The sequence below is a fragment of the Hemitrygon akajei genome, chromosome 16, assembly GCF_048418815.1.
Source record: "Hemitrygon akajei chromosome 16, sHemAka1.3, whole genome shotgun sequence".
Classification (NCBI taxonomy): domain Eukaryota; kingdom Metazoa; phylum Chordata; class Chondrichthyes; order Myliobatiformes; family Dasyatidae; genus Hemitrygon; species Hemitrygon akajei.
In genome coordinates this window covers 38,586,255-38,609,297 of record NC_133139.1, presented here as the reverse complement: position 1 = coordinate 38,609,297, position 23,043 = coordinate 38,586,255, and the positions used below count along the sequence as shown (strand labels likewise).

The window sequence follows — 23,043 nt, the reverse complement described above, 5'->3', positions numbered from 1 at the left end:
TCAATGCTCTGCTCAACAAGGATGCTACGTGGAAATCGTCCAAACGATATCGAGGGGGTTTAGATCAGGTAAAGAATTTGCTGTCATCTGACCTTCTCTTAATGCACTTCAATCCTGAGTTGCCAATTGTTGCCGTGGAAGATGCATCCAACTATGAGATAGGAGCTGTCATATCCCGTATCTTCTTTAATGGTTCCAAAAAAAGCTGTCATGCATGCAGCTAGATCACTGACAGTGGCAGAAAGGAACAATTGACAAATCGAAAAGGAAGTCTTGGAAATCATCTTTGCTGCGAAAAAATTCTGCAAGATGCTTTATAGCAGATGTTTCACTCTCCCTACTGATCACAAGCCACTGTTGTCCATCTTTGGACAACATCCTAATGTATACAGCTAACCATTTATAAGGGTGGGCAACAATGGTATTGGCCTATGATTTTGAAATCAAGTACAAAACAACCAGGAACTTGGTCAGGCAGATGTCCTCTCCAGACTTATGAATCAGCAGGTTTCTGAAAACAAACATGCAGTGGATTCCAACGTCCGCCGGGATGTAAGGGATGCTGTGGAAGGTTTTCTGATCACAGTTGACAAGATCAGAGCAGAAACAGTTGTAGATCTACTACTTCAAGTGATTCTCCAGTTATCTCGGTGATAGATGGCCAGTCACGGTTGAGGAAGATCTTCTACCAGTTTACTGATGTCGTATATCATTCTCAAGTGTGGACTCCTGCCTAATGTTTGGAGATAGAATAGTGATTCCACAAACACTTCAACCAAAAGTACTGAAGCAATTCCACTGTGGGCACCCAGGCATCAATTGAATGAAAACCCCGGCAAGAAGCTTTGTGTACTGACTGGTCGTAGATAAAGATATCACATCCATATGAAAACTCTAATGTCAGCAAAGAATCCAAATAGAGACAATCGACAACCTTGGCTTCAGGCTACCAAACCTTGGAGTTGACTACACATTGAATTCACTGGCCCAATCATTGGGTGTACCTAGCTTGTCCTGGTTGGCACCTGTTCCAAATGGCCAGAAGTATTATCTATGAAGTCCTGCATTGATATCCTGGATCATAACAGACAGAACCATCTTCCATTGTGCAAGATATGACTCCAACCACTGGGGCATTTTCCATCGATCTCCATTGACTTCAGTTTTACTAGGACTCCTTGATTCCACATTCAAGTACATAAACTTTGATGTGAAAGACAATCCTCTCATCATGCTACTAGAATTCAACTCATTGGTCCATGTCTGAATTTAGTGCTAAAGTCAGTGCCAAACAAACCGTGCATCCAGTTTTATTCTCCATCTGCTTCAATGCAGCGGTAATAATGTGCCTGAGCAGCTTGCTCAGCCATTCCAGAGTGCAAGCCAGCACATTATACAACCGATTAGTGAGCTATGACTGGGAGCGGAAGCCTTGGTTAATTCCATCTTTTGTCAATGCTAGATCAGTAACGTAGCATTTTTTCAAGGGCTTGTGGGGGTGATTGGCATGGACAGCTTTGATTGTAATTCTCTTGTGAAGGCACTGCTGAACAGTCTTCTTGAACTGCTGCAGTCCTCCAAGTGATGGTGCTCCACCCAGTGACGAAGAAGGAATTGTAATATAATTCTACATCAAGATAGAGTCAGAGGCTCATCAGCAGATAGAACATAGAACAGTACAGCACAGGAACAGGCTCTTCAGCTCACATTGTTGTGCCAAACTAATTAAATTAGCAATTAAATGGATCACTAAACATAGAACATAGAACAGTACAGCACAGATACAGCATAGAAACCAGCCCTTCAGCCAACAAGTCTTTGCTGACTATTAGCTACCCAATTACATTAATTCCTTTATTATCCAGATTCAAATTATCATTTCATTAATTTCCCCACTCTAGGCAATTTGCAGTGGCCAATTAACCTACCAATCCACATTTCTTTGGGACACCCACACTGAGCATGTGCAGACTCCACACATGCACCCAAAGTCATGATTGAACCATGTTCTCTGGCATTTCTCAGGCAATGGCTTTACTCACTGGGACACCTGATGACTCAGAGGCGAGCGAGCCTCCAGGTGACGGCATTTCCCTCTGTCTGCGGTTCATGTTTCTTGTCAGTAAGTGGATTCTGTAGCTGACACACAACACGGCCAGTGGTTGAATTCAGCACTGACTGGGTCATCAAACTTGGGAACTTCAAACGGTCCCGGCTCATTTACATATTAACTCAATGCTTTTTCATATCAGAATGTCACCCTGAGCCCAGAGGTTGCAGTGCATGTGATCTATTCTCAGCAGCAGCCCTCACTTCCAGTCTGAGGTTCAGCAACCCAAATGTTTCCAAGCTAGCGGAACATAATACTGTGTATTTAACAATCATAAGCCCAAGAACACAGGAAAACAGGAGCAGGAGTAGGCCACCGGGCCTCTCATGCCTGCCCTATGTGATCATAGTTGATCTCCCCCAGGCCTCCATTACTCTTCTCCAGTTACACATAACCCTCAATTCCTCAAGCTCACAGATATTTCACCTCCTCTACATTGAAAGAAACAAATTGTGTGTCCTCCAACGCTCTCAGGAGCAGAGATCCATGCCATACTGTAGTCCTACTCAAAGTTTATAGTTTGTGAGTGCAGAAATGGGAAATGGGGGAGAATGAGAGTGTTGGCAGTAATGTTGCAGAGAAAGGAAATCTCCCCAAAATGGGCACAGCACCTTGACCTTTGACCTGTGCTGGTACTTCTCTGCAATGGAGGAGTCCTAATTGTCAATGGTGTATGTCATGACTGCCATTTGTCAGCTGGATGCATAAGATCCTAGTGCATTACTTCAAAGTAGAAAAATAAAGATCTCCCGAGAGTCCATGAATAATCTTTATCCCTTAGCTAAAACAACTACAGTCGGATTAGCTGGTGAGTTATCTCATTGATGTTTGTGTCATATTGGCCCGTCGTTTTCTTTCTTCGCTTGAACACTATCGCTCCACTTCAAAAATAATTAATTGAAGTACCTGCAAAGTGCTTTGGGACATTAAAATGCTGCATGATTACAAGCATTCCCTTTCTTTCTGTTAGATGTTCTAATTATCTCTCCACTGTTTTGCTGACCTCATTCAAAATAAGATCAGAGAACTCCTTACTTTTGATACAAGTACACAAATGTAAATGTGTGCTTTGGGATCTATTTCGTCTCTGCCATGTTGGTTGAGTCACAGGGAGAGGTAATCAGACTGAGATTAGCATTCTCCAACTCTCCCAGTCATTAGTGAAACCCACCCCCTCCTTGGATGAAAACTGCTGTGTGCAATTAGGCTCTCTCTATTCCTGCAGGAATTAAACTTCAGTCTCAGGATGAATGTTTGGTTTAAAACAAAGTCCACTTGCAGCTCTGCAATCACATAACATGAAGAATGAATCTGGATTCAATGACGTCTCATTATAAAAACCTATACAGCCAAGTCCACAAAATCTTTTTTTTAACCTGATCTGATTTATTCTGTATAGTGTCAGATATTTCCCTTTGGGGAGTCCAGATTATTTTAAAAGGCACTATATAAGTACACAGCTATCTTTTTATTTTGCTCATTGCATTCCCTTCTTTGATATTGCCCTCCAAATGCCCAGTCATTCCTTGGCTGACCCAAAGTAGTGAAGACACAACTGGATGCATTTTCTTGTATTTCATATCAAGCACCATGCCTGCTCCCAAATATCTGAGAACATGCCACCACTTGTTCACTTCGCCCATCACCGAATGCTGATCTTTTCACTGCTCACTTCTCCAGAGCTCTCTAACAATTTATTTATAGAGTTTTTTTTCAAGATTTGCATATAGCCAACAGGACCAGTATATACAGTCCATGCCCAAAGCGCCTGAGAAGCTGGCAAGGTGCTTGAATCACAGCAGTTCTTCTACTTAAGGTGTCCTCATGATGCTATTAGATCAAACTTTACAGAATTGAGAACCAGCATGTAATTCCAAGTCAGGATAGTGTGTCACATGGAGTGAGTGGTGCCTTTGGGTGGTGATGTTCCACTCTCAAAATACACTATTGTTTTTTTACCATATCATTGGTTATAGGAATGGCCTATTCTGACTGGTCATGAGAAACTTCCTTGAGCCACTTGTTTTCTGTAGTGAAGTATCATCACTTTAGATAGGATTTTCCAGATTTTCAAGTGCCAATTCTTGATTGGTCAGAGCTTGAAGGAATATGGGAAGAAGGCAGGTGATTGGCGCCAAGAGGAAAATTCTTGCCATGGTGAAAGAGAGGAGCAGACTCAATGGGTCAAATGGCCTAATTCTGCTCCTATATCTTATGGAAATGTAAATATGCTTCAAGTTGGGGAATATGCATGATTTAGATTTACCAGTTCCTGTAACTTGCTCTTCTATCAGTTAGGGACCATGAGTTTGGGAAGTGTTATCAAAGAGCCTTTGAGTATCTTCCTGCAATAAGTCTTTTCATTGATACACATTGCACTGATGTTGTGTCAATTGTGGAGGCATCACGCTTCTTTGCCTCTTCAGCTAATTATCGCAGAGAGAGCACTCACAGGTCAGCATATTTCTGACTTCCATGCCAACACATCACATCATGGAAATCTAGAATGGACTGGAGGGTAAGATGTGCCAGGGCACCTGACCTGCCACCGCACCGCCACCAAAGGGGAGGTCAGTCATGGTTGAGTGAAGAGTTGGATGGACTTCATATCTGGCCCATCACCATGCCAGCTAAGGCATGGATGAAAAGAGGGCTGAGGTAAGCATTTTTCCCATATATTGTGATTAATTATCAGTTAAATGTATTTACATAAATATACTTCTTTAAAATAATTTTTTTTAAATTATTAAGTCAATCTGAACTGTTTTTACATGGCTTGTAACCATGATGTCATAGATTCATTGAAAAGTACTGCACAAAAACAGGCCCTTCAGCCCATCTAGTCTTGCCAAACCATTTAACCTGCCTATTCCTATTGACCTGCACCAGGACCATAGTCCTCCATACCCCTACCATCGATGTACCTATCCAATGTCTGTATAATGTTTATCCTCAATTGATATATCTAATTGATATATCTAATCATTTTGCCTACTTGTTTCCTGCGCCACAGTAATGAGCACACCGTCTGTCCTAATGCTATGAAATTGAGGGAAATAGATGTCTTTCTTTATCTTTTCCAGCAGGACAAATGACACAAATAAAATGCTGGAGGAACTTGAGGTGGACTCAGCCTGAAATGTCAAATGTTTACGCCTCTCCATTGATGCAGCCTGATCTGCTGTGTTCCTCTCATTTTATATGTGTTGCTCAAGTTTGTTAGTATTTGCAGAATCTCCTTGCCTCTGTTGATGGACAAGTAATCTTGTTTTGTATGGCACCTTAGCACCCCCTGCTGCTGGCAGATGGCAGTTCAACTCCTGCGAGCATTCAATACACACATATGAAAAGTTAAATCTCATTAATAACAGTAGAAAAAAATTGCTCATATCTTTACATTCACATCTACTGTATTACTTCATCTCCTTACATTCACATCTACTGTATTACTTTAGAAGGGTATTGTATTACTAGAAGGCAGATGTAATAGCCAGTGCATGGAGCAGGATCACAGAACACTCTGTGTTGCATTTTGAAGCAACTTATTGACTGGAACACCAATAGAAATTTTTTGCATATTATCCGATAATACTGACATTTGTTCAACAAAGGTTAGGTGGAGCTGATAAAAATGTCAGATCTATATCCTTCTGTGAAAGCACCTTTAACTTGAACCTTTTGCTCAGTGATGTCATAATAAGTTATTTTCACAATAATTATAAGAACATTGACAGAGATGGTGACGCAGATTGGGAATCTGGTACCTCACAGCCCCAGCGCCCTGGGACCAGTCCTGACATCCAGTGCTGTCTGTGTGGAGTTGGCACGTTCTCCATGTGTCCACAGGGGTTTCCTCCAAGTGCTCTTGTCTCTTTCCACATCACAAAGACATACATGATAGTGGGCTAATTGGCCACTTTAAATTGGGCAAAACAGGAGTACCTTAAAGGATTATTTCAACTACAGATTCTGTCCAGGTCTCCACAATCCTCGTGGATTTGGACAACAGCAAGATGAGAGTCGAGACAGTGGCTTTGACAACAAGTAAATCAGGCCATTTGGTGGGCGAGGGAAATAGATCCAAAGGACAAGGATCAGACTCAATCTCATTGACTGCTGAAGATGGTAGAGAAATATTACATCAACTATACTCCTTGGGATATTTGACTGTGGGCACCATAATGACATAACGATTGGAGCAACACTACTATTGCTCAGGATGTCGGAGTTCAGAGTTCAATTCTGACATCATCTGGAAGGAGTCAGTACGTTCTCCCCATGGAATGCGTGTGTTTTCTTCAGGTGCTCCAGTTTCCTCCCACAGTCAAGGTAAGCTGTCCTGTGATTAGGCTATGGTTAAGTCGAGGGATGCAGGGTGGTACAGCTTGAAGAGCAAAAAGGAAATATTCTGTGCTCTATCTCAATAAATATCACAACTGAGCCCAATCCTGGTATGAATTCACAAGCTCTCTCCTTCAGGAGGTATTAGGCAGCAATCAAAGGCAGCCCAGGCTGGCTGGACAGAATCCAACAGCTTCTTGAGCGAGTTCACATTAATTACATTATTTGATATAATTTTCGAGTACAGAATGGAGGATGTACCTCCCAAAGAACAGCTCCTTTACAGGCAGTTTGAAACAAAAGATACAATGGTTCTCAGATAAACAATCACAATAAGGAACAGGAAACCTGATGATTACAATCTTGACAGTAATCACAGAAGAACGCAGGCATAGGGTAAACATCACCGTACCTTCTCTATCTCTCTCAGTGGCACGAGAAGAGTCTTCATCTCTGCCCACAGCTCTAACCCTATATCACAGACCTCACCATAGGCACACAACACCACATTATTCACACATCAGGCAGTACAGATGAAGGGTCTGGATCTGAAGTATCAACTGTCCATTTTTCTCCAAAGAGGCTACGTGATCCAGGGAATCCCTCTGGGGTCTTGTGTGTTGCTCCACTTTCCAGTATCTGCCATCTCTTGTGACTCCAGATGGGTGTTCAAGTTGTCATCCACTGCATCAAAAGATGCTGTTTCCCAGTATTTTGTGTATCTCAGATTACGTTATCTATGGACATTCAGACTTATTTCATTTCAGGTCTCTTTCCAGTCTGTGCAGCGACTTAGATGTAGTGGTTTTAGGATATCCACATCTGCCTGAGGCTACATATCTTGTGTTTGGTTGTTCTGTGAGCCAGCTGTTTTTCCCTGCTTTATTTCTAAATTGCACATTGACGTACATAGGATCCTCTGTCAAAAAAAGAAAGATGCAGATAATTCTGATCCCAACAGAAGAGAAAAACAGAAAGACATGCAGGCATTTCAGCATCTGTGGAGAGGGCAACAGATTTATCATTTCAGGTCAAAGGGTTTCCACAGTTTTATCAGAAAATACAGTAAGTTGAGAAGTGATGTATTTATGATATAATTCCAATACATAGGGAACAAAAGGACAGGGAAAGAGAATGAGGGAAAGGAGTTCAGAGGGACAAATGAGAACTGCCAGAATTCAAAACTGGATGTGAAATCCAAAGGCAAGGAAGGATTATCAATTCATTTATACTGACCAGAAGCATCTCCAATGGGCTGTTTACAGCCATTTGAACGGTTTGATGGAATAACCACCCAATGCTTGATCTGAGTACCAACATCTCTAATGATGGAGCAGTCACTCAACATCTTTAAGTCACTTTTTATAGGGCAGTAGGTGTGAAATTTTTACCTCAGGTACAAAGTCTCACTGTGGATAGTGCAGCCTGGAAAACCCACGGTTATATGTAATGAACATTTCTCTAACCTACACTGGCCTGTAGAAGAGCCTCTCAAAGTTCCCCTTTAGCTGCTCATGTTGCACCTTCGAAAATGTGAGTCACTTTTATAGTACGAATCAGTAACTTCACTTTTTATGGTAATCACTAGATCTCAAAATAATTAAAATGAGGAAGACAATTTAGATCAGAATAATTCTTCCATCATAAATATTCTGTGGTCCTCATATTGTAGCAGCTAATTGTTTCCTAAATACATTCGAGATAGTTTTGCTGATGAGTGCAATGGCTGTAAAGAGGTGATGGAAGCAGATTCGATAATTACTTTTAAATGGAATTGGGTGAATAAATTAAGTGAAAATTTCAAGTAAGCAGATTCAGTAAGGTATAAGGTTAATAGGAGAGTTACTTAATAGGCAAAGCATAATGGCTGAGTGGTCTCTCTGATTGTATCATAATGATTCTTGAATGATCTCTTTGAAGTCATTCAGAATAAAATTGGGAGAAATGATTCTGCAATTACCCATATCTACTTTGTTCCCTTTTTGATTACGGATATCGTATCGTCCCACTCCCAACCTAACTGTATTTCCCTTTTCCCTGTAACACCCTTACAAGGATTATCAGCAGCAAACAAATCTTCTCTCTGCTTTCTGTCAGCACTGATACCACCTTTCCCTGTCAAATTACTAAGTAATTGCTTTAATATTATCACATATACCAAAGTACCATGAAAAATGTTGCTTTTGTGTGATATCTATACAGATCATTTCAAACATTGTGCGAAGAGGAAAGCAATAACAGAATGCAGAAGATAGTGTGAGTTACAGAGGAAGTGCAGTCAACGTAGATAAATAAGGTGCAAGGACCATAATGAGGTAGAAGAGAGATAAAGGGATTATCGGACAAGCGGTCTGTTCAAGAATCTTGTAACAGCAGTTTAGAAGCTTCCTTAGAGCCTGGAGCTTTTGTATCTTCTGCCTGATGGAAAGGGGGAGGAGGGAGAATGACCAGAAAGGGAGGGGTCTTTGATTAAGTTGGCTGCTTTCCTGAGACGACAGTATGTGCGGATGAGTCAATGTAGAGGTATCTGATTTTCATGTTGGACTGAGCTGTGTCTGCACATCTCTGCATTTTTCTTAAATTTAAGAGATCATGCAGATGCTGAATACACACACAAAATGCTGGAGGAACTCAGCAGGTCAGGCAGCATCTATGGAGAGGAATAAACAGTGGATGTTTGGGGCTAAGACATTTCATCAGAATAGGATGCTTTCTATTGATACATTGGTGAATGTCAACAGGGACCTGTGAGAAAGTATAGATGCTGCTGTGTTTTGCTGGCCATAATATCTGCATGATCAGATCAGGATAAGCTACTGGTGATATTTATACCGAGGAACTCGAAGCTCTCAACCATCTCCACCTCAACACTTCAGTACTGACATTTTATTCCAATCATCAGTATGTTTGGAGTACTTCTGTTTTAACTTACCCCAGGAATTCCTTACCTTTTTTGCGACACATGAATCTTTTGATCAAAAACAGACTGTAAACTGCCATCAGCAATCCAATAATTGATAACAAGCCACTCAAGATCCACATTGCGACACCTGCTTAAAAGAACAGAGGTATTATTCTATGCCACCATTGGCACTGAAGTTATTAGTGTCCTTACAGACAGTTACATGATAATAAATTGTAAGAAACACAGATTTATCCCAGGCCACAAACTCATATCGATATATATTACTGCAGGGGTACACCTGTCATTGTTCAGCATGAGCCTGGACCACATTGGAAAGAAATTGGTTGTTTTTCAGCATCTTTATTCAGGTGCTAAAGCATTGGCTCCTAGTTCTACTTTCCAACAATCAAGTCAAAATCAATGAAACGGAACCACAATATCTACTTCCATTATTTAGTTGTTGGTTATGAAAAAAATTCAGACTTCGTTAATCATGAGACCTAAACATACCAAAATTATTAAGACATCTTGATTAGGATTCCTGATATAATCCTGATTATCAAAGAATGCAGCTGCTGTGTCCGTGCTGAATTCTGAGCAGAAGGGAAATTGGACAATGAATAATTTTGTCCTTCATGGTTAAAGATGCATAAAGGAAACATTTACGGAAGATATAGACCATCAGACCATAAGACATAGGAGCAAAATCAGGCCATTTGATCCACAAGTCTGCTCCGCTACTTGATTCTGCCTGATCTATTTCCTTCTCAACCCCGCTCTCCTGCCTTCTCCCCATAGCCTTTCATGCTCTAACACATCTAGAATCTATCAACCTTAAATACAGCCAATGACCTGGTCTCCACAGTCACTTGTGGCAATGAATTCCACAAATTCACAACCCTTTGGCTGAAGATATTACTTCTCACCCCTGTTCTAATTAGATCTCTGGTCGTAGACTCACCCACTATAGGAAACATCCACTCTACATCCCCTCTCTCTGAGACTTTCAATGTTCAATAGGATTCAATGAGATTCTGTCCCCCCCCCCCCCCCCACCCCACTATTTCTCTAAATTCCAGTGAGTACAAAGCCAACAAGTGCTCCTCATATGATAAGCCTTTCATTCCAGGAATCATCTTCATATCCATTAGATAAGGGGCCCAAAACTGCTCACAATTGTTTTTATATTCTAGCCTTCTCAAAATGAATGCTAACACAACATTTGACTTCTTCACCAATGACTCAAATTGCAAGTTAATCTTTAAGAAATGCTGCACAAGGACTCCCAAGTCTCTTTTCACCTTGCATTTTTGAATCTTCTCTCCATTTAGAAAACAGTCTACACTTTTATTCCTTCCAACAATGTACATGACCAAACACTTCCCGACACTGTATTCCATTTGCCACTTATTTTGCCCATTCTCCTAATCTGTCTAAGTCCTTCTGCATTCTCCCTGCTTCCTCAATACTACTTGCCCCTTCACCTATCTTCGTATTGTCCACATACTTAGCCACAAAGCCGTCAATCATATCATCCAAATAATTGACGTACAACATAAAAAAGTGGTCACAACACAGACCCCTGCGGAACACCTACTATAACTGGCAGCCAATCAGAGAAAGCTCCATTTATCCCCACTCTTTGCCTCCTAACACTCAGCCAGTGCACTACACATGCTAGTATCTTTCCTGTAATACCATGAGCTCTTATCTTACTAAGCAGGCTCATTTTCAGCATCTTGTAAAAGGCCTTCTGAAAATCCAAGTACACCACATCCACCGCTTCTCCTTTGTCTATCCTGCTTCTAATCTTGTCAAAGAATTCCAACAGATTTTTTCAGGCAAGATTTTTCCTTAAAGAAACCATGCAGACTTTGGCCTATTTTATCATGTGCCTCCAAGTACCCTGAAACATCATCCTGAACAATTGACTCTAGCAACTTCCTAACCACTGAAGTCAGGCTAACTGGTCTATAATATCCTTTCTTCTGCCTCCCCCCACCTTCTTGAAGAGTAGAGTATCATTTTCAAATTTCCAGTCCTCCAGAACCATACCAGAATCTAGTGATTCTTTAAAGATCATTGTTAATGCCTCCACAATCTCTTCAGCTACCTCTTTCAGAACCCTGGGGCATAGTCCATCTGGTACAAGTGGCTTATAGTGTCTTCCTTCAGACTTTTTCATCTGTCAAGCACCTTCTCCTTAGTAATAGCAACATCTGCCCCTTGAACTCTCGAATTTCCAGCATACTGTGTCTTCTACAGTGGAAACTGATGCAAAATACTTATTCAGTTCATCTGCCATTTCCTTGTTCCCTACTACCACTCCAGCATCATTTTCTGATATCTACTCTTGCCTCTCTTTTATCCTTCATATATCTGAAAAAAAAATTCTGGTATCCTGTTTGATATTATTGGCTGGCTTACCTTCATATTTCATTTCTTCCATCCTAATGGCTCTTTTAGTTGCCTCTGCTGGTTTTTAAAAGCTTCCCAATCCTCTAACTTCCCCGTAATGTTTGCTCTATTATATGCCCTCTCTTTGTCTTTTATGTTGGCTTTGACTCCCCTTGTCGCTCACAGTTGTGTCACCCTGCCTTTAGAATACTTCTTCTTCAGGATGTATCTATCCTGTACCTTCTGAATTTGCTCCAAAAACTCCAGTCCTTGCTGCTTGCTGTCATCCCTGTTGGTGTCCCTTCCAATCAACTTTGGCCAAGTCCTCTCTCATGCCTCTGTTGTTTCCTCTACTCCACTGTAATACTGATACATTTGACTTTAGTTTCTCCCTCTCAAATGGCAAAATGAATTCTACCTGATTACTGCCTTCTAAGGATTCCTTTACCTTAAGCTGACTAATCAATTCTGTTTCATTGCACAACACCCAATCCAGAAGAGCTGATCTCCCGGCGGGCTCAATCACAAACTGCTCTAAAAAGCCATCTTGTAAGTATTCTACAAATTTTTGTTCTTGGGATCCAAAATAAGCACCAATCTGATATTCCCTGTCTACCCTCATGACTATCATAACATTGCCCTTTTGACATGCATTTTCAAGAAATTGATGTCCATGATATCAGGTTGGAGGCTACCCAGATAGTAGAGTGTTAGAAACATAGAAAAACCTACAACACGATTCAGGCTCTGCTGAACATGTACTTACTTTAGAAACTACCATGGGTTACCCATAGCCCTCTATATTTTTCTAAGCTCCATGTACCTATCCAAGAGTCTTTTAAAAGACCCTATCATAGTTTCCTCTACCACCATTGCCAGCAGCCCATTCCACACACTCACCACTCTCTGCGTAAAATAATTACCCCTGACATCTCCTCCGTACCTACTTCCAAGCACCCTAAAACTGTGTCCTCTCATGTTAGTCATTTCAGCCCAGGGAAAAAGCCTCTGACTTTCCACACAATCAATGCCTCTCATCATCTTATACACCTCTATCAGGTCACCTCTCATCCTCCAGCACTCCAAGGAGAAAAGGCCAAATTCACTCAACCTATTCTCATAAGGCATGCTCCCCAATCCAGGCAAGATCCTTGTAAATCTCCTCTGCATCCTTTCTATGGTTTCCACATCCTTCCTGTAGTGAGGCGACCAGAACTGAGGACAGTACTCCAAGTGGGGTCTTACCAGGATCCTATATAGTAACATTACCTCTCGGCTCTTGAACTCATTTCCACGGTTGATGAAGGCCAATACATTGTATGCCTTCTTAACCACACAGTCAATCTGCACAGCAGCTTTGAGGGTCCTGTGGACTCGGACTCCAAGATCCCTCTGATCCTCCACACTGCCAAGAGTCTTAGCATTAATACTATATTCTGCCATCATACTTGACCTACCTCACACTTATCTTGGTTGAATCAGTTTTCAGTTCCCCTAAGGGGTCTGAAAGTGATCTAAGAATAGACAATGCTTCAAATTGGTGTTTGAGACAGTGCAGGCCCAGATCATATGCCACTTCTCAGCCCAGTTTTGCATCTTATTGATGTCCCGCTGTCACCTCTGACATCCCTCCACACTATCCACAACATCCCCAACCCTTGTGTCATCAGCAAATTTACTAACCCATCCTTCCACTTCTCCATCCAGGTCATTCATAAAAATCATGAAGAAAAGGGGTTCCAGAACAGATCCCTGTGGCACACTACTAGTTACAGGCCTCCAGTCAGTGAGGCAACCACCTACTACTAATCTTTGGCTTCTGCTGCAAAGCCAATGCCCAACCCAAGTTACTACCTCATCCTGAATGCCACGTGACTGAACCTTCTTGACAAACCTCCCAAATGGGACCTTGTCAAAGACCTTGCTAAGTCCATGTAGACAACATCCACAGTCTTGCCTTCATCAACTTTCCTGGTAACATCTTCTAAAAACTCTATTAGATTGGTTGAACATGACCTACAACACACAAAACCATGTTTACTTTCCCTAATCAGTCGAAATACTTAAACATCCAGTCCCTTAGAAGTACATTTCAATAACTCATCTTGCATTAATTAACTTGCTATTCTTTTGACAAAGCAGCATTTTTACAACCGACATTTCACAGATCTGTAAAAGCTTAGAGTTCAGCGAAACCAGGTACACATTGAGATTTCAAGCCATTCTGCATTGGATCAGAGATTGAATCAATGGAGAATCAGTTTTGAGTTCCCCTATGGAGTCTGAAAGCAATCTAAGAATAGACAATGCTTCAAACTGGTGTTTGAGACAGTGCAGGCCCAGATCATAATCTAAAGATTGACACCTTCCTAATAGGTTAGCTGGTTTGCTCATGGCAGAACAGTTATTCATAAGATTAAGAGGAAGTTTCAGCAAATAATTTAACTTTCATGAAATAGCAGAAGCTTCAGGGAAAACCTTTCTTCCAAGGTAAATGAGATTAACTTGAGGCTAACTGTTACAATGGATCCTTTATTATTTATCTGAAGAGTTCATTAGTGTAAAACCATGGAGTACAGTTCAAATAAAGCCCTGAAACTGTGCCATCAATTACAGAAAAGCAACAGTTTTTGAGAAATATTTAGGATGAACACAGATGGAGTGAAGTTAGCATAGGCAGACTTTCAGTCCAGTTCTCACTGGAGGGGTTTGCAATATAGAGCTTGTATCAGCTGCAGAAACTCTGAAACTGAGGCATCTTTCACCCAATGCTAGAAGAAAGTAAGAGTGTTTTGTGGAGTTTTGCATTTGCTGGAACAGTTGTTGTAATGGGATCGTGTTTAGGTAAACTTCCAGGACAATATCTACTGATGCATTCCTGAGTCAATGTTCAGAACCAGGCAAGGGAAATGACAGACTGAAATGGTCCAAGCAAGACTTGAACATTTCCATCATTACCATGATTTGTCAAGTGATTGGTTGTCCAGTCCCACTTGTGGGCCAGAAGTGAAAGTTGCCCAACAACCTGGGAATAGCTGCTCACTGGATTTTTTTTTTTGCTTAGCAGTTGGCTCAGGAAGGAATATGTGGACAAAAGACTGAGCTGTACCAGATAAGTAGACAGGCATGCCAGCCCCCACTCTTGGAGCCCCTTTAGAGACCAATTGAACAGTGGGTTGTGTCAAGATAGCCAGGGAAGGCCAAGCACCAGAGTTAGTTCAGGCAAATCAACAAAATAGAAGGAAAGCTGTTCCCTGTGGTTGCCCTTCAGCACAAGTTGGAATGGGCACTGTGGGAAGATGGATCTTGCCAATGCCGATAGGCCAACCATCCAGAACCTGAATGTCAATATTCTCTCTCAATTGTTGAGAGGGAACTCTCCATCTTTGAGTCTGAGAGATATCCATGAGGTTCCTGGCTGCCTTGGAGTCAATAAATGACAGATGTTCGGGGTTTGGGACCACCACAACTGGGAAGCAGGGAGCATTACCTAACTAGTGGAAGGTGCTTGCGGGGAGAATCGACCTGTCAGAACTCCCCTTCTTACTGACAGCTCTGTTCACTTACTGGGTGCCCCAGAGAGCCACAGTAGAGGCTGCAACCTGTTCTTCTGCACCAATCTCACTCTTCCTGAGATAGGTGCAGACCTCCCACCTGCATGGGCTCCTCTGAGGAATGTGTACTGGGTGATGAGAGAAAGAAGAAGACAAGTGGTGATCTGATGAGTCACAGAGGTTCAGGGCTTTCTCTACCTCTGCCATTCAGCTGCCAGGTTGTCTATTCAAATAGCCAGATTTATCAGGTCTTCTAGGCTGTCCTGTTCATTATGTACTGCAATCTCATGCTGGACCTCTGTGCTCAGCCCACACTGGAAAGCAGCGATGACAAATCTCTTGTTCCACCCTGTATTAACTGCAAGAGTTTGGACTTTTACTGCATAGTCTCTCACTGACCCCCTCACTTGGTGCAGGTCCAGGAGGCAGCAGGGAGTCTCCTGACCCTGCACTGGAAGGTCAAACACTCTCTTGAACTCAACAACAAATTGCCGAAAAGGCTGAGCTGCAAGAGGACCTTGTTATAGAGTCATAGAATCTTAGAAGAGAACAGTACAGAAATAGGCCCTTCGGCCCATCTGGACGATGCCTACTCCCATCGACCTGCACCAGGACCATAGCCCTCCATACTCCTACCATCCATGTACCTACCTAAACTTCTCTTAAACATTGAAATGTTAAACATTGTGTTGGCACGTGGCCAAGTGGCTAAGGCGTTGGTCTAGTGATCTGAAGGTTGCTAGTTCCAGCCTCAGCTGAGGCAGCGTGTTGTGTTCTTGACCAAGGCACTTAACCACACATTGCTCTGTGACGGCACCAGTGCCAAGCTGTATTGGCCTAGGCCCTTCCCTTGGTCAACATCGGTGGAGACTTGGGGAGACTTGCAGCCTGGGCAACTGCCGGTATTCCATACAACCTTGCCCAGGCCTCAGTCAACATCAAAATCGTTGGACAGCCGAAGAAGATAAATATTGAAATGGAGCTTGCGTGCACCACTTCTCCAACAGCTCATTCCACACTCCCATGACCCTCTGAGTGAAAACGTTTCCCCTCATGTTCCACTTAAACTTTTCACCTTTCACCCTTAACCCATGACCTCTAGTTGTCATCACACTTAACCTCAGTGGAAAAGCCAGCTTGCATTTACCCTATATATACCACTCATAATTTTGTATACCTCTACCAAATCTCTCTCAATCTTCTATGTTCTGAGGAATCAAGTTCTATCCTATTCAATTCCTTTTAACTCAGGTCCTCCAGATCCAGCGGCAGTCTTGTAAATTTTCTCTGTACTCCTTCAACCTTATTTACATCATTCCTGTAGGTAGGTGATCAAAACTACACACAATACACCAAATTAGGTCTCTTACACAACAACTTATATAACTTCTACATAACATCCCAACTCCTATACTCAAGACTCTCATTTATGAAGGCCAATGTGCCAAAAGCTCTATTGCCAAATCTCTTTGTTCTACCACACTCCTCAGTGAGTACAATTCACTGTGTAAGACCTACCTTGGCTGGTCCTACCGATGAGCAATACCCACAATTGTCTGCATTAAATTCCGGCTACCATTTTTCAGCCTATTTTGTCAGATCCTTCTGCAAGCCATGATAGCCTTCCTCGCAGTCTACCATACCCCGAGTCTTGGTGTCATCTGCAAATTGGCTGATCCAGTTAACCACATCATCATCTAGATTGTTGATTAAGTTGACAAACAACATAATGGACCCAATGGACCCTGCACAGATTCCTACAGCATTCCACTAGTCACAGGCTTCCAGACAAAAAGGCAACCATCTACTACCACCCTCTGGCTTCTCCCACAAAACCGATGTCTAATCCAATTTAATACCCCATCTTGAATGCAAAGTACTGAAGCTTCTTGACAAACCTCCCATGTGGGACCTTGTCAAATGCATTACCAAAGTCTATGTAGACAACATCCACTGCTTTGCCTTCATCAACTTTCCAAGTAACTTCTTCAAAAAACTCTATAAATTTGGTTAGATATGATCTGTCATGCTGACTATCCTTAAGCAATCCATGTCTATCCAAATAATTATATATCCAGTCTCTTAGAATACCTTCCAATAACTTTCCCACAACAGCAGAACAACACTGGCTATCGTCCAATCCTTTGGTACCTCTTTTGGCGCTATGGATGATTTAAGTATCTCTGCTAGGGTCCCAGCAATTTCTGCACTTGCCTCCCGTAGGATCCAAGGGACTACCTTGTTATGCCCTGGGGATTTATCCACTCTGATTTGCCTCAGGACAACAAAAACCCTCCTCCTCTGTAATCTGTATTAGGTTCAGTTAAGTTGATGCCACTTTGCCTCACTTTCATAGACTCTGTGTCCATCTCCTGAGTAAATATGAATGCAAAAAAATTTTAAGATCTCAAACTAGTGAAAATCTGCAGCTCACACCAGTGTCAGGCACACAACACAAAAACACATGCCCCTCATTGGATGGCTCACATTCCAAAGCACCCTTTATCTCTAACCATCACCCAAACACTGTTTCTGTAGAAAGACCATTACGTTAACAGTGAAACCTTTCCCAGGGTATTACACAAGCAACAAAAACAAAATGCTGGAGGAACTCAGCAGGCCAGGCAGCTTCTATGGAAAGGAGTACATCCAACATTTCGGGCCGAGACTCTTCAGCAGGACTGGAGAAAAAATAGCTGAGGAGTAGATTTTAAAGGTGGGGGGAGGGGAGAAAGAAACACAAGGTGAAAGGTGAAACCTGAAGCGAGAGGGCTGAAGTAAGGAGCCGGGAAGTTGATTGGTGATTAGGGCTGGAGAAGGGAATATCTAACAGAAGAGAACAGAAGGCCATAGAAGAAGGAAAAGGGGGAGGAGCACCAGAGGGAGGTGGTGGGCAGGTAATGAGATAAGGTGAGGGAGGGAAAGGGGATGGGGAATGGTGAAGGAGAGTGGGGTGGCCATTACCAGAAGTTCAAGAAATTGATGTCCATGCAATCAGATTGGAGGCTACCCAGATGGAATATAAAGCGTTAGAAACACAGGAAAAACCTACAACACAATACAGGCTCTTTGCCCACAATGCTGTGCCGAACATGTACTTACTTTAGAAACTACCACAGTCTGCCCATGGCCCACTATTTTTCAAAGCTCCATGTACCAATCCAGGAGTCTCTTAAAAGACACTACTGTATCTGCTTCCATCACCGTTGCCGGCTGCCCATTCTACGCACTCAGTACTCTCTACGTAAAAAAACTTACCCCTGACACCTCTTCTGTACCTACTTCCAAACACCTTAAAACTGTGTCCTCTCATGTTAGTCATTTCAGCCCTGGGAAAAAGCCTCTGACTATCTACACAATCAATGCTTCTCATCACCTTATATACCTCTATCAGGTCCCCTCTCTTCCTCCACCACTCCAAGGAGAAAAGGCCGAGTTCACTCAACCTATTTTCATAAGACAAGCTTGCCAATCCAGGCAACCTCCTTGTAAATCTCCTCTGAACTCTTTCTATGGTTTCCACATCCTTCCTGTAGTGAGCTGAGCTGAATTGAGTACAGTACTCCGTGGGGTCCGACCATTGTCCAATATAGCTGTAACATTACCTCTCAGCTCTTGAAATCAATCCCACGGTTGATGAAGGCCAATACACCATATGCCTTCTTATCCACACAGTCAACCTGTGCAGCAGCTTTGAGTGTCCTATGGACTCAAGATCCCTCTGATCCTCCACACTGCCATGAGTCTTACTATTAATACTATATTCTACCATCATACTTGACCTACCAAAATGAACGACCTCACACTTATCTGGGTTGAACTCCATCTGCCACTTCACAGCCCAGTTTTGCATCCTATCAATGACCTACTGTAACCTCTGACAGCCCTCCACACTATCCACAACATCCCCAACCTTTGTGTCATCAGCAAATTTATTAACCCATCCTCCCACTTCCTCGTTTATAAAAATCACAAAGAGAAGGGGGTCCCAGAACAGATCCCTGAGGCACACCACTGGTAACTGACCTCCATGCAGAATATGACCTGTCTACAGCCATTCTTTGACTTCTGTGAGCAAGCCAATTCCGGATCCACAAAGCAAGCTCTCCTTGGATCCCATGCCTCCTTACTTTCTCAATAAGCCTTCCATGGGGTATCTTATCAAATGCCTTGCTGAAATCCATATACACTACATCTACAGCTCTACCTTCATCAATGTGTTTAGTCACATCCTCAAAAAATTGAATCAGGCTCAAAAGGCATGATCTGCCTTTGAAAAAGCCATGCTGACTATTCCTAATCATATCATACCTCTCCAAATGTTCAGAAATCCTGCCTCTCAGGATCTTCTCCATCAACTTACCAACCACTGAAGTAAGACTCACTGGTATATGGTAATTTCCTAGACTATCTCTACTCCCTTTTTTGAATGAGGGAACAACATTTGCAACCCTCCAATCCTCCGGAACCTCTCCCATCCCCAATGATGATGCAAAGGTCATTGCTAGAGGCTCAGCAAACTCCTCCCTCACTTCCCACAGTAGCCTGGGGTATATCTCCTCCGGTCCCAGTGACTTATCCAACTTGATGCTTTCCAAAAGCTCCAGGACATTCTCTTCCTTAATATCCACAAGCTCAAGCTTTTCAGTCCACTGCAAGTCATCCCTACAATCGCTAAGATCCTTTTCCGTAATGAATACTGAAGCAAAGTATTCATTAGGTACCTCCGCTACCTCTTCTGGTTCCATACACTCTTTCCACTGTCACACTTGATTGGTCCTATTCTCTCACATCTTATCCTCTTGCTCTTCACATACTTGTAGAATGCCTTGGGGTTTTCCTTAATCCTGCTCGCCAAGGCCTTCTCATGGCCCCTTCTGACTCTCCTAATTTCATTCTTAAGCTTCTTCCTGCTAACCTTATAATTTTCTAGATCTCTATCATTACCTAGATTTTTGAACCTTTCATAAGCTTTTCTTTTATTTTTGACTAGATTTTCAACTGCCTTTGTACACCATGGCTCCTGTACTCTACCATCCTTTCATTGTCTCATTGGAACGTAACTGTGCAGAACGCCATGCAAATATCCCCTGAATATTTGCCACATTTCTTCGGTACATTTCCCTGAGACGATCTGTTCCCAATTTATGCTTCCAAGTTCCTGCCTGATATCTTCATATTTCCCCTTACTCCAATTAAACACTTTCCCAGCTTGTCTGTTCCTATCCCTCTCCAATGCTATGGTAAAGGAGATAGAATTGTGATCACTACAGGCAGTCCCTGGGTTATGAATGAGATCCGTTCCCAAGTCTGTCATTAAGTCGAATTTGTAGGTAAGTCAGAACAGGTACATACAGTTCTTATTTAGCATCAGTTAGTCAAATGTTCCAAATAACGGGAACAGATGCCTTAATGATACAGCGAAGTACCCTCGGATTTAGGGAGCAATACACAAGCAAAGGCTTGAGCTTGAAATCCCCGGATGCGTTACCCCCAAGCAATAATGTTAGCCTATCCTTCGATGCCTTATGCCCTGGTGCACTTTTTTCCACTTTTGAAATGTAGGTCCTTCCAGGCATTTTTTCCAAAGTAAGCCAGTCTCGTCTACATTAAATATTTGGTCTGGCAAATAACCTCCCTCCTCAATAATTTTTTCAACATTTCAGGAAAATCACTCGCAATACTTACATTGGCACTCCCTGCTTCACCTTGCACTTTAATATTTTGTAAATTTGCCCTCACTTTGAAACAATTGAACCAACCCTTACTTGCAACAAATTCTTCATCACAATCACCTTCACTTGCTGCACGTGCAGCTTTTAAATCATTGAAAAGGCTTTGAGCCTTTTCTTGCACTAAAGTAAAGCTAATAGGCATATTACACTGATTTTGATCGTCTAACCAAGTTATCAATAGCCTTTCCATTTCAATAATTAAACCACTGCATTGCTTAGTAATAATTGTAGCTTTCATCAGGGCAGGGCCTTTCACATGCTCCATTAAAATTGTTCCAATCGTTGACCAACTGTAGCCTGATGCTTTTCCAATGACCGATGGTGTTTCACCTCTTTCAGATCGCTTTATTATTTCCACTCGTGACCATTTTCCTTTTCTTTGATGCATCACCAGCACTTGCATCGGATTTACGCTTTGGAGGCATGGTTACAAGGGTAAATAAGAGAAAATTTTAAGCCAAATACAAAGTTACACACTCAACACAGTGTTAACGGCAACGTGATCTGACTTAAAATGGCGAACGGTGTTCTCCCTCCTGGAGCCGACAAACCGCTGAAGCCATGCGATGTTTTCAAATTTTTAATATAATAGACTTTATGACAGTCCGTTCGTAAATACGAGTTGTCCGTAAGTCAGACGTCCGTAACCAGGGGACTGCCTGTATCCCCAAAATGCTCTCCCACTGAGAGACCTGACACCTGACCAGGTTCATTTCCCAATACCAAATCTCCTCTCCTCTTGTAGGCTTATCTACGTATTGTGTCAGGAAACCTTCCTGAACACACCTAACAAACTCCACCCCATCTAAACCCCTTGTTCTAGGGAGATGCCAATCAATATTGGGGAAATTAAAATCCCCCATCATAACAATTCTGTTATTATTATACCATTCCAGAATCTGTATCCCTATCGACTCCTCGATGTCCCTGTTACTATTGGGTGGTCTATAAAGAACACTCAGTAGAGTTATTGACCCCTTCCTGATTCTAACTTCCACCCACAGAGACTCAGTAGACAATCCCTGGTGGACTGACAATCCTCAGTCTGGTGGACTGAGCGTAGGTGTTTGGCGAAGAGATCTCCCAATCTACTTCGGATCTCACCGATGTAAGTAGGCCACACTGGGAGCACCAGACATAGTAGATGACCCCAACACATTCACAGGTGATCTCTCCCATGTCTTTTGACTCCACGCATGGATTACCATTCTGATCTTCCAGAGGACCAGTTTTGTCCCTTGCAATCCTTTTGCTCTTAGCATAGAATCCCTTTGGAATTCTCCTTCATCTTGTCTGCTAGGACAACTTCATGCCTTCCTTTATCCCTCCTGATTTCTTTCTTAATTGTTCTCTTGCATTTCTTGTACTCCATAAGCACCCCATTTGTTCCTACCTGCCTATACCTGCTGTGCATCTCCTTTTTTTTCTTAACCAAGGCCTCAATATCTCGAAAACCAAGGTTCCTTACACTTACTCTGACAGGCGCATACAAAGTTTTTATTCTTAAAATATGACTTTTGAAGGCCTCCTCCATTTACACCTTTGCCAGAAAACAGCCTGTCCCAATCCACACTTTCCAGATCATTTCTGATATCATTATCATTTCTGTTCTTGTAGGATGTTGAACAGGAAGAGTGGGAGGGGGCGTCTAAGAGATTCACCCTGTAAGCCAGTAAATGTACATCATCAATGAACCAGACTGCCTGGGCTTGGAAATTCAGCTAACATGGGGTAATAAAGTTTCTGCAGCCATCAGATTCACCAGAGTATCTGTCTGGTGGAGGAATGCTCGGTTCAGGCCTGGAAGTAGCCAAGGGAATTGGGGCATTAGGGACCGAGGTTGATGAAACTGCAATAAAGGAGGTTTGGAGAGGTGCCAGTGCTGGAAGTGGGGCTATCCAGGCAGAGAGCTGCTGAATAGTGGCAGTGAGAGCAATAATGGCTGCCACCTGATTCAGGCTATCCATTGTGAATTGCTGAACTGTTGTGAGTGGTGACACC

At 42.4% G+C, this 23,043-nt stretch overlaps 1 protein-coding gene across 1 annotated transcript in view; it reads right to left on the bottom strand.

Annotated features, from left to right (window-relative positions):
* Positions 1-7,209: 7,209 nt before the first annotated feature.
* LOC140739644 (uncharacterized) overlaps positions 7,210-23,043 on the bottom strand; it is a 49,357-nt gene continuing 33,523 nt past the window's right edge. The window contains exons 3-4 of the mRNA XM_073068024.1: positions 9,400-9,501; positions 7,210-7,370 (exon numbers count right to left, since the gene is read on the bottom strand). Coding sequence (XP_072924125.1) covers positions 7,210-7,370; positions 9,400-9,501 — 263 coding nt within the window. The remainder of the gene's footprint in view (positions 7,371-9,399; positions 9,502-23,043) is intronic.